The sequence below is a fragment of the Martes martes genome (assembly GCF_963455335.1).
Source record: "Martes martes genome assembly, chromosome: 6".
Classification (NCBI taxonomy): Eukaryota; Metazoa; Chordata; class Mammalia; order Carnivora; family Mustelidae; genus Martes; species Martes martes.
Genome location: NC_137893.1, coordinates 22,835,033 through 22,847,853, shown reverse-complemented (window position 1 = coordinate 22,847,853; position 12,821 = coordinate 22,835,033). Strand labels below are relative to the sequence as shown.

The 12,821-nt window shown below is 39.2% G+C and overlaps 1 protein-coding gene across 1 annotated transcript in view; it reads left to right on the top strand.

The window, feature by feature from the left end:
- Window positions 1-12,821, top strand: part of LOC308344290 (uncharacterized protein) — a gene marked incomplete at its 5' end in the record, with an annotated part of 154,792 nt that overhangs the window by 61,658 nt on the left and 80,313 nt on the right. The window contains 5 exons of the mRNA XM_080805881.1: window positions 1,077-1,170; window positions 2,348-2,485; window positions 8,242-8,399; window positions 9,471-9,582; window positions 10,907-10,956. Of these exons, the coding sequence (XP_080662007.1) occupies window positions 1,077-1,170; window positions 2,348-2,485; window positions 8,242-8,399; window positions 9,471-9,582; window positions 10,907-10,956 (552 nt within the window). The remainder of the gene's footprint in view (window positions 1-1,076; window positions 1,171-2,347; window positions 2,486-8,241; window positions 8,400-9,470; window positions 9,583-10,906; window positions 10,957-12,821) is intronic.

Below are 12,821 nucleotides of genomic sequence, written 5' to 3'. Positions count from 1 at the left end.
AATAGGGCATATTTTTGTTCAACTGGAATCAACCAATCAGCACAAAGTGCCCAAATCATCTGTGACCTAGTCAAGCTGTGATTGGTTCCCCCAACAATGAGCCAACACTCCTACAAGATCTGGGAGCCTTCCGAATTACCAGGGGAAGGTTTATACATCCAAAGATCTTGTCTCTTGAGTTTGCATTTATTTTATGTATGTTAATTCCTTAAAGTTGCCACTTTGGAGTGCTGTTATAACAACAACATATATCAAACATGAGCATAGTGCCTTACATTTTAAAAAGCACGTTCATGCATATTATCCCATTTAATATTTGCCTTAACCCTATGAGATAGGTGATATCTCCCATTTACAGATGAAGCAACCAAGATTCCTAGATACTAAATTACTTGACCAAATCTCATAGGTATGGACAAAGGACTATATCCCAAGGCATAAACACGGTTGCAAAGAACATTTAGAAAATTATTGGGACAATGGAAGAGAGCAAGAACTAGATGGCTTTTAGGGAGTGGACAAAGGGGCTTGAGTTAGTGAAGAGCCTGAGGACATGAGGTCGAAGGTACAAAGAGAAACAGGACAAAACAGTAGAATGGGAATCAAGAGAAAAGAATTTGGAGTCCGTGGTCACCACAAGGAAACTGCAGGGAGACAAGTCCCGTAAGGATTAAAAAGACCCCAGAGCCCTTCAGTCCTTGGGCAGAAATATCAAGTCTTCTTCTTTTTTTTTTTTTTTTTAAGATATATTTATTTATTTATTTGACAGACAGAGATCACAAGTAGGCAGAGAGGCAGGCAGAGAGAGAGAGGAGGAAGCAGGCTCCCTGCTGAGCAGAGAACCTGATGCGGGGCTTGATCCCAGGACCCTGGGATCATGACCCGAGCCGAAGGCAGAGGCTTTAACCCACTGAGCCACCCCGGTGCCTCAGAAATATCAAGTCTTGTGTAACATCTGTACTTGGTATTATTGCGGATGTCTCAGAGCTGATCACATACGATTTGGTCCCATCAGAAAGGGCATCTCTTGACTAACAGCACAGAACAACAGAACAATGTCATGTTTTTTCTTGCAGATATGCTCCTGCTACCCTTGTCTTAGCCATCTCTGAGGTGGATGATAACCAGGTTGGCAAGTTCAGCTTTTATACAAAGGAAGCCATCCTTAAGGTAAATTATTTCTTTAAAGAAAACTAAAGTAAAATTAAGCAATTTGCTTATGTATTTCTTAAAAAATCATCGTATTTAATTCATATGTTTGGATCCCATGTAGAAAAAAATCTTCCAGCTCATAAATAATGATGATCGCCTTGTCTTATTTGTTGTGCATATTGGTCTGGTTTGAACCCTAGAGCCTGCACCACCGCTTGCAATAACTTCTGTTAGGTTTTATCAAATTTTTTTTTGTAATTTATTTATTTGTTAGAGAAAGAGAGAGTGCGAGCGAGCACAGGCAGACAGAGTGGTAGGCAGAGGCAGAGGGAGAAGCAGGCTCCCCGCCGAGCAAGGAGCCCGATGTGGGACTCGATCCCGGGACGCTGAGATCATGACCTGAGCCGAAGGCAGCTGCTTAACCAACTGAGCCACCCAGGCGTCCCAACTTCTGTTAGGTTTTAAAAGGAAGCACATGTAGTGCGCCATCTTAGTGCCAGGTTTTTAAAATACGCACCTGTTATTGGAGCTTTTACCTGATCTTCTTAAATTTGGTGCTCTTATTTTTCCCCTTCCACTTAAATGAATTTCTTTGCTCCTGTGCATGTATGTGTAGGTTTGTATTTGTGTATTTTTTACTTTTTGAATTTATTATTTTTTTTAAGATTTTATTTATTTGAGAGACAGTCAGAGAAAGCATGAGTGGGGGGCGGGGGAAGGACAGAGGGAGAGGGACAAGCAGACTCCCTGCTGAGTGTGGAGCCCACTTCGGGACTCAATCCCAGGATCCCGAGATCATGGCCTGAGCCAAAGTCTGATGTTTAACTGACCAAGTCACCAAGGCGCGCCTGTGTGTGGATTTTTTAAACGTTAATCTAATCTTGGCAGTTTTTAAAAGGCTGCCACTGGGCACATTTGTTAGTTCATCAGAGCCTACTCATCCTTTTCTGACCAGAAACCTGATGGTGTCCAGCTACAGGGCAAATTGGGCCAGGAGGGTGCCTTCCCGGGATGAAATGGTGCTTAGAGAGAGACCAGATTCAGTCCTGTGGCCGAGAAGGAACAAGGATCTCAGCTCACCGTGCAGTTTGATTCATATGTTTACATGTTAAATAAGCAGTGATCTCAAATCCTCTACTTCATCTCTTTCTTTATGGCAGAAATTCCTAATACCTTTCACATTTTCTTCCTTTAGCTCTTATTCCATTCAGGAGTGGAAAATATGCAAGTGACCCTTGCATGCCAAGCAGCTCAGAAAAATGCCTTGATGGTGGCTGTCCAGCAGGCATCCTCCTATCCCATGCCCCGGTGGGGCTGTCCTGCTGAGGCAAAGGTCAGCCTATAAGATAGAGAAACCTGAGACATGCTACCACTATGACAGCAGATGCCAGGGTACCCCTTCCACCCTCTCTTCCCCTTAGCCTGCTCCCTCTCTCCTCCCTTCTTTCTTTCTTCCCCTCCTTCCTTCCTTCTCTTTCTTCCTTCTTTCCCTGCTTTTCTATCATTTTATCTTCTTTCCTTCCCTCCTCCCCTCCTTTCCTTCTTTCCTAATGTGAAGTCAACACATGATCAAATCCTTACTGAGTCTCCTTATTTTTAGTGATTTGCTAACAATTTTTTCTTTGTGTCTTACTCTATAATATTGGCTAGCTAGAATCATCCAGCAGAAAATATCTTGTTCCTCCACCTCGACCCTTTGTAGATAACTGACTTCATTGTTTTCTGTTTTATTCTTCCTGCATTGCTTTTTGCAAAAGTAAACGGAGACATTTGTCCCTTCTTTTTTCTACAAAAGGTAACGCACAATGTATAACTCATTTCCCCCCAGATTTCTGTGGTTGTTACTGAGATCTAATTTACATAACATAAAATTTACCCCTTTAAAGTATATTATTCACAGGATTTTGTAACCTTCATCATTATCTAATTCCAGATCATTTTTCATCACTTTCAAAGGAAACACTGTACCCATTAGTAGTCTCTTCCCATTCCACCCTCTTCCCTCAGCCCGCAGCAAACAGTAATCTACTTTCTGGCTCTATAGATTTTCCTATTCTGAACATTTCACATAAATGGAATCATTCAACATACAGTCTGGATTTTTTTCACTTAGCATGTTTTCAAGTTTTATTCATGTTGTAGAATGTAGAATCAGGACTTCATTCCTTTTTACTGATGAGTAATATTTCATTATATAGGTAGATCACATTTTGTTTATCCATTCATCAGCTGACAGATATTGGGTTGTGTTTACTTTTTGGCCATTATGTATAAGGCTACTGTGAACATTCATGCATAGGTTTTTACAAGGACATATGTTTTAAGTTTTGTTAACCCTTGTTAATGTCTTTTTTTATGTTAGCTCTCCTATTGGGAGTAAAATTGTATCTTATTGTGGTTTTGATTTGCATTTCTCTAATTACTAATGACATTGAACATCCTTTCAAGTGCTTATTGGCCACTTATATGTCTTCATTAGAGAAATTTCTATTCAAATTCTTTCCCTTTTATATAAAATAATATTTGTCTTTTCATTATTGAAGTATAGGAGTTATTTATGTATTCTGAATACAAGTATCAGTACATGTATACTTACCAAGTATATGATTTGCAAATATTTTCTCCCATTCTGAGGGTCATCTTCTCACTTTCTTGATGGTATCCTTTGAAGCAGAACTTTTTCATCTCGATGAGTTCCACTCATCCAGTCTTTCTTTTGTCATTTATTCTTTTGGTGTCATATTTAAGAAATTGTTCCTGAATCCAAAGTCACAAAGGTCTACTCCTCTGTTTTCTTCTGAGAACTTAGCTTTTGCATTTAGGTCTATGCCCATTTATGGTTAATTTTTGTATGTAGTATGAGGAAGGGGTCTAACCTCATTCTTTGGCAGATGGTGTGTTGTCCCAGCACCATTTGTTGAAAAAACTCATCTTTTGCCATTGAATTATCTTGACACCTTTGTCAAAAATCAATTGACCTTAAATATAAGAGTGTATTTCTGGACACTGAATTCTATTCCATTGTTCTATATGTCTATTTTTATGTTACTACCCCTGCTGTTTTGATTACTGTAGAGTTGTGTTAAGTTTTGAAATTGAGAAATGTGAGTCCTCCAACTTTGTTCTCCTTTTTCAAGATGGCTTTAGCTATTTTGAGACCCTTGCATTTTTATATGAATTTTAGGATCAGCTTGTCAATTTCTGCACACATACCAAAAAAAACCATTTGCGACTTTGACAGGGATTGGATTGAATCTATAGATGAGTTTGAGTACTATTGCCGTCTTAAGTCTTCTGATCCATGAACATGGATGTCTTTCTATTTATGTCTTTAATTTCTTTCAACAGTATTTTGTAGTTGTCAGTGTACAAGTTCTGTACTTCTTTTGTTAAATTAATTCCAAAATATTTTATTTTTTATTCTGTTATTATAAATGGAATTGTTTTATTAATTTCATTTTCAGAATGTTTATTGCTAATATATAGAGATGCCACTTGCTTTTGTATATTGATCTTGTATCCTGCCACCTTACTAAACTAGTTTATTAGTTTTAGTAGTTTACTTGTAGTATGTTTGTATGTATGTATGTGTTCTTGGGATAAAAGGCTTTATTTGGGTGCCTGGGTGGCTCAGTTGGTTAAGCAACTGCCTTCGGCTCGGGTCATGGTCCCAGAGTCCTGGGATTGAGTCCCACATCAACCTCCCAGCTCCATGGGGAGTTTGCTTCTCCCTCTGACCTCCCCTCTCATGCTCTCACTCTGTCTCTCTCTCTCCCTCAAAATAAATAAAAATCTTAAAAAAAAATAAAATAAGAGGCTTTATTTATTTGAGAGAGAGAGAGAGAGAGAGAAAAGAAGCAGTAGGGGAAGGGGCAGAGGGAGAGGTAGAAGCAGACTCCCCACTAAGCAGGGAGCCTTACACACGGCTCAATCCCAGGACCCCAAGATCATGAACTGAGCTGAAAGCAGACATTTAACTGACTGAGCCTCCCAGGCATTCCTCCTTAGGACTTTTTATACACAAGATCGTGTTATCTGCAAATAGGAATAACTTCGCTTCTTCCTTTCCAATCTAGATGCCTTTTCTTTCATTTTCTTGTCTAATTGTCCTAACTAGACCATCCAGTACAAAGCTAAATAGAAATGGGAAGAGTGAGTATTACTATCTTATTCCTGATCTTGGGGAGAAAGCTTTCAATCTTTTACCACTAATTATGATGTTAATTATGGGTTTTTCATAGATGCCTTTTATAGGTTGAGGACATTTCTCTCAATTCCTAGTTTGTTGAATGATTTTATCATGAAAGAGTTTGGATTTTATTTGCATATACTATTTTGGACTTTGTTTTTTCACTAAGCAGTGTATCCTAGAAATCACTCCACATCAGTTCATAAGGATTTTTCCCCACTTTTAAAAACAATAGTCTAGTTCTCATGTGTATGTATGTTCACCAGTAAAATTAATCATGGTTTTAGGAAGTCAACTTTCCAGGTGGTCTTTTAACATTAAGTCTTATAGATTCTCTACAGCTCACCATATTTAACCCTTATCAGATTTGCCAACCTCTATTTATCTATTTCTACTCTTCATGTTAATAGGAGAATTCGAATTTATGAGTATGGCAAGAATTCTCATTCCTCGCTTCTACTGCCAAATAGTAACTCCCAAAGAAATTAAATGCTGAAGTAGAAAATAAGGATAGAGTGAGTTATATTGATTTTTTAAAAATATCAATCCCCAAAACCTTAATTCAGTCCCTCCTATAAGTTACACTCATCAGATTATACTGAGGCACAGTTCATGCTCCTGAGGAACTTAGAGACCAGTGTATAGAAGGGGGGACAGGCTCACAAGAGGTTTAAGCACAAACCATAAAAGAGGTTCAACAAGCTATGGAAGGAATGTAAAGAAAAGAAAGGTCACATCTGGGGAACCAGGAAGAGCAGCACAGAGAGTGGGCATTTGGGAAAACCTGAAGGATGAGCTTTTTGACAGGCAGAGAGAAGAGCCCTCAGATAACTCAGGCTTGGGAACAAGAAAGGGCAGATGGGTACTACATAACAATGAAGAGCCCAGCTTGACCACCACAGGTGCTTTTCATACATAGTTGACATAAGGAATTCTTTATTCAATTCCTTTAATCTTATAAAGAATACTAATATATAAAACAGATATAAGTGGGGTTCTTCTTACTGAAATGGAGAGAGAGAGTATTATGAGTTCCTAAGATCCATTCAAAAAACAAATGTTTAAAGGCACTGGATTGGAGCAAGAGCAGGAATAGGAAGACATTAGGGCTATATATGTGAATGAATATGTGAATATGTATAGTAATATATGAACATATAGTAATGTATGTGAATATATAGAAATACTGTGTGACTGTGTGTGTGTGTTTATATTGCTCTCCTACAAGGGTGGGACAAGAAGAGGACTGATGATATAATAAGGAGGAATAAATGATGGAGACAATGAAAGGAAACAAGAGGAAATGAGGGAAGGGAGGAGGAAAGGAAAGAGATGAGAGACAGGGAGAGAACAAAATTGTATACTGCTACCAAAGTCAAAGGAGAGGAGAGTTTCAGGAAGAAATGAGTCACCAAAGAAGAGGCACAGAAAAAGGTGTTTAACACCTTTTTATTAGAGAAATAAGAGTTGTTAGGGAAATGCAAATTAAAACCCTAGTGAGGAACTACTGCACTCCCATTAGAATGGTTAAAATTAAAAAGACTGACCATTTTGAGTGTTGGCACGAATGTGGAAGATATGGAACTCTCATACACTGCTGAAGGGAATGCAAAGTAGTCAATCACCTTGCAAGGCATTTTGACAGTTTCTTAAAAACGTAAACATACACTTACCATATAATACAGCCATTCCACTCCTGGGTATTTACCCAAGAGAAATGAAAACACATGTTCATACGAAAACATATGCCAATGTTTATAGCAGCTTTATTTAAAATAGCCAAGACCTGGAAAGAACCCAAATGTCCTTCATCAAGTGAACAGATAAACAAATTGTGGTGTATCCATATAATGGAATACTACTCAGCAATACAAACAAATGAGTTAGTGAGATACAGCAATATGGATGAAACCGTACAAAAAAAAGAGTACCTACTGCATGACTCCATTTATATAAAATTCTAGGAAATGCATTCTAATCTATAGTTGGAGAAAGCAGAGAACAGTGGTTGCTTGAGAAGGGGGGCTGGGTGAATGGGATGGTCATTATTCTGATTGCAGATTTCATAGTTGTATACATATGCCAAAACTTATCTAGTTGTACACTTTAAATATGTGCTGGTTATTAAATGTCAGTTGTATCTCAGTAAAGCTGTTGTTTTTAAAAGAAGAGAAAAAAAGAAAAAGAAGTTGTAAGTTGATAGAGTTAGATGTAGAGGGAAGAACCGGAAGAGTAGGGATTAGAATGAGGCATTTGACATTCTCAAAAGCTCATTGTTGACTGGCAGAGCAGTTCTAATGGGGTTGAAAGCAAGACTAGCTTGAAAGCAAGGCTGTCAGAGTTAAGGAGTGAGATGGTGATGGAAAGATAGAAACAGTGTGCATTTGTTGCTCCTGTATCAGTCCACCTAGGCTGCCAAGACAAAACACCATAGAAAGTTTTTCTCCCACACCCTCCTTCCCCCTCCCTTTGTCATTACATTGTTCATGACAGCATACAGAGCCTACCTCCATTTGCTTAGGCTGAACCACCGTGGGCACCCTGCCTCAGTTTTTCAGATCTTGCAGCCATGAAGTCCATCAACAGTATTTCTTGAGAGGCCACTCTATACAGAGCACTCCAACCAACTATCTTGTAGAATGGAGAATTTTTTTCAGGTCAATTTAGACTACTGCACTTTATCCTAGAAATAGCTACGCTACTGCCTCACCCCTACATTGTACAAATACTCTCTTCCCTTCCCTCTCGTACTCTCTCCTCTCCTCCCCATTGTTTCGCTTCCCCTCTCTCTCTCTTCCTCTCCAACCCATCCTTACCCCATGTCTGGGGCATTTGGGGGTCAGTACTACAGGACTTACAAATCCAACAAACTTAATTCACTTTGGTTTAAAACATTTTAGGAAATAAGTTCAGATCTGAGAAATCATGGTGGAATGGGTCCAGCCAGAAGAAGAAATTCCAGAATTGTGAATGACATAGAGAACGCACCAGTAGTCCCAACTCCAAAAGTTCCAGACACCCTCACTCATCCTTCAGAAAGATTACAGGCTACCAAAAGGTACTATCCTAGGGGTTTGTTTAAAAATAACAAAAGTGTCTTCTTTTAAGTCAATTAATAATGTAGTGTCAGGGGATTAAAGGATGCCTAAATTCCCAAAGTGACCAGCATGTGTTTAATTTTTAAGACCTCGTATGAATAGGCCTTGTATGAATACTGAGAAGTGTCAGCTCCTTCCAATATACAGTCTATGGAGAGTCAATGGTTCCTTATTTCAGACCCTTTTCTCCTTTCTCTTTGTCTTCCCTCTCTCTATATTTTTCAAACTCCAACACACAGAACACAAGGAAGAAGAATATGGGCCTCTCCAAATTTTCCACGTTTATCTTAAACTGAAAAGCACAGAATTACCCTCACTCTTCCAACAAGCGTTTTACCAATGCTTAGGATAATAAGGTGATGCATTATCAGAGAGCTACAACCTCTGTCGAGAGATGGATTATAAATCAAGAATGTCCTATGATGTTCCGATCTCTTTCTACCATGACAGAGAAAGAGAGATATTTGTATTCTATAATAAATATCCTGAGTATTTCCAGTAATAGCTTAATTTAATTCTGGCAAATTTAAGATGGAAAAAAAAAACCCCAGCAAAACTACTCTACTACCCAAGATATCATTAATCTGACATATGACCAGAGTTCGAATACCCTAAGTTCCCATTCCCAACATGTGGATGTAAGACCAATATGTCTAGTCAAGAGGACTCTTGAGAGACCACTACAATCTAGAAACCCCTGCAGTAGAAGCCAGGAGGGCACAAAGGGACCTGGGTAGTACAAATAGTACAAACACTGAGCCAGGCTATGAAGTTGGGGACAGAAGAGGAACTGCTGATACAGGCTCCAGGTACATGGGGGCCCCAAGATGGGTGGTGACACATCACGATCCCCATTGAATAGAATCAAATATGAAGAGGATGAGAACCATGGAGACAGACATCTGTTCTCCTTTTGCAATGCCCAGTACTCAGTCCCAGGTTTCCTGACCTCCAGGGAGCTTGTGTTGTCTTCTTATTTTATGTCCACTTACTTCCTGCCATGGGCTCAGATGTCTCTGTTCACTTGTCAGGGCTCCGGAGGCTTTTGTGTCCATTCAACTAGAAAAGGTGGGGCTGCGGGACATGATGCTGAACGCCTTCCTCCTCAGGAAACAAACCATGGCTGACAAAATGAAGAGCCTTGTGAGTTTAGTGGGAAGGGCTCCCTGAAGCTCTCCTTGTCTTTTACATTTGAGACGATAAAAATTCTTAACTTGTAATCTCTTGCTTTCAGCCTATTTGGATAGGACTGTTGAAAATTTAAATAACTGTAAAAGGGAATTCAATAAGAAATAGAAAGGAAGTAATTCGAGCTAATTGTAGTTGAGTTTTAAAAATATGCACATTTTTTTCCAAGACCACATTTTATTTTGTCACTTTCGAAATGGAACTAGTTTCAGCACCTGCTCTGGAACATTAACCCACTCTCGAGTGACCCACAGATGTTCGGGGAGTTTAGATAATGTGAGCAAGGGCTCTCACTATCTAATTCTTGTGTTAGCTGATTTTCCAGATATTAGTGACATGTTTCTATTTAAGGGTTTATGCTAGCCTACTCTGTTGGGAAATATAAAATTCAAACCTTTAATTAGTTCAAAGTATTGCTATATTTTGTGAATATGGATTCATTAATTTTTTGAGGAGAAAGTCATTAGGCTAACACATTGTTATTTGGGAGAGAAATCACAGGTTTACAATCTCTAAGTTTTTTCCCTCTCTGTGACTGAAAAGGAAAGACTTAAATTTCCCAAATCCTGTTCTACAAATGGGATGTGAGGGAGACCAGACTTCTAGACTACCGCTGAGCAATAATGGAGGTGGAGGACTCCTTATAATAAATAATTGAGGTATTCAATTACCTTTTTTTTTTTACTACTATATTCAAAAAGTACTGACCAAGTGAAAAATTTTATAGTTCATTAACTGATCTTCAGGATTATCCAATGCCATTAGATTAAAAGACACAAGACTCCTAGATCAGAGACAAAGAACTTTATGACTCACGACAGAGCAGGTGACATGACCTTTATGTTTGTATCAGTTCTCTTTGCCCCCCAAGTCCCAAGGGGACAACATGGAGAAGACCAGACGTGTGCAGTGGGTTTTTGTCCCAGTCGAATGACACTGAGCTTAAGGAAGCTTCCACTCTTTATGGCAAGCTTGCCATTTTTCCTGGAGGGAGACATTACCCATCCTTCGGTGTTGCTCTTTGTAAACAGAACCATGAGAAATGGCCCAGGTAAAGAGTGGTCAGGGCCATGCATTCTTGGCTACTCAACAAGGGGTGCAGGAGTGGGAGAGAACCATGGAGGAATATTTTTCAACCAGCTGGCCTTCAGAAAGAATATCTCAACTGTGTGGCTCTTTCGTACTTAAAGTTTGCTTTAAGTTTGTATACATGTACTAGGCTTGAGAGTTTTTATAGCCAACCACCTAATAGAAGAACTGTCATTCTCTCTTATTACAGGATGAAGTTGGTAAAGTCAAGAGAGATGTTATAGTTGAATATTGTCAGAAGTAAGTATGGTGTATGTGAACAACATACGCTGATTTCTCTGACCCTGAATTCAATGAATTGCTGTGCTCTGTAGAAATCCAGACAATGAGCCAGGTGGTTTTCTTAATTTTTTATTGATTTTTTTTCCTACCGAACATTTATTTATTTATGTATTTTATTTTTTTTTATTTTTTTTCCATGGGATTTGTTTACTTTTTTTCTTTAATTTTTTTATTTTAATAAACATATAATGTATTTTTATCCCCAGGGGTACAGGTCTGTGAATCGTCAGGTTTACACATTTCACACCACTCATCATAGCCCATACCCTCCCCAATGTCCATTTCCCCACCACCCTCTCCCGTCCCCCCTCCCCCCGCAACCCTCAGTCTGTTTCTTGAGATTGAGTCTTTTCTGGTTTGTCTCCCTCCCAATCCCATCTTTTCATTTTTTCTTTTCCTACCTCCCCCCAACCCCCACCGCCTTGCACCTCCACTTCCTCATATCAAAGAGATCATATGATAGTTGTCTTTCTCCGATTGACTTATTTCACTAAGCATGATACCCTCTAGTTCCATCCACGTCGTTGCAAATGGCAAGATTTCATGTCTTTTGATGGCTGCATAGTATTCCATTGTGTATATATACCACATCTTCTTTATCCATTCATCTGTGGATGGACATCTAGGCTCTTTCCACAGTTTGGCTATTGTGGACATTGCTGCTATAAACATTCGGGTGCACGTGCCCCTTCGGAGCACCACGTTTGTATCTTTAGGATATATACCCAGGAGTGCATTTGCTGGGTCATAGGGTAGCTCTATTTTCAGTTTTTTGAGGAACCTCCACACTGTTTTCCAGAGTGGTTGCACCAGCTTGCATTCCCACCAGCAGTGTAGGAGGGTTCCCCTCTCTCCGCATCCTCGCCAGCATCTGTCATTTCTTGACTTGTTAATTTTAGCCATTCTGACTGGTGTGAGGTGGTATCTCATTGTGGTTTTGATTTGTATTTCCCTGATGCCGAGTGATGTGGAACATTTTTTCATGTGTCTGTTGGCCATCTGGATGTCTTCTTTGCAGAAATGTCTGTTCATGTCCTCTGCCCATTTCTTGACTGGATTATTTGTTCTTTGGGTATTGAGTTTGCTAAGCTCTTTATAGATTTTGGATACTAGCCCTTTATCTGATATGTTGTTTGCAAATATCTTCTCCCATTCTGTCAGTTGTCTTTTGGTTTTGTTAACTGTTTCCTTTGCTGTGCAAAAGCTTTTGATCTTGATGAAATCCCAATAGTTCATTTTTGCCCTTGCTTCTGTTGCCTTTGGCGATGTTCCTAGGAAGAAGTTGCTGCGGTTGAGGTCAAAGAGGTTGCTGCCTGCATTGTCCTCAAGGATTTTGATAGATTCCTTTCGCACATTGAGGTCCTTCATCCATTTTGAGTCTATTTTCGTGTGTGGTGTAAGGAAATAGTCCAATTTCATTTTTCTGCATGTGGCTGTCCAATTTTCCCAGCACCATTTGTTGAAGAGGCTGTCTTTTTTCCATTGGATATTCTTTCCTGCTTTGTCGAAGATTAGTTGACCATAGAGTTGAGGGTCTATTTCTGGGCTCTCTATTCTGTTCCATTGGTCTATATGTCTGTTTTTGTGCCAGTACCATACTGTCTTGATGATGACAGCTTTGTAATAGAGCTTGAAGTCTGGAATTGTGATGCCACCGACTTTGGCTTTCTTTTTCAATATTCCTTTGGCTATTCGAGGTCTTTTCTGGTTCCATATAAATTTTAGGATTATTTGTTCTATTTCTTTAAAAAAAATGGATGGGATTTTGATAGGGATTGCATTAAATGCGTAGATTGCTTTAGGTAGAATAGACATTTTCACAA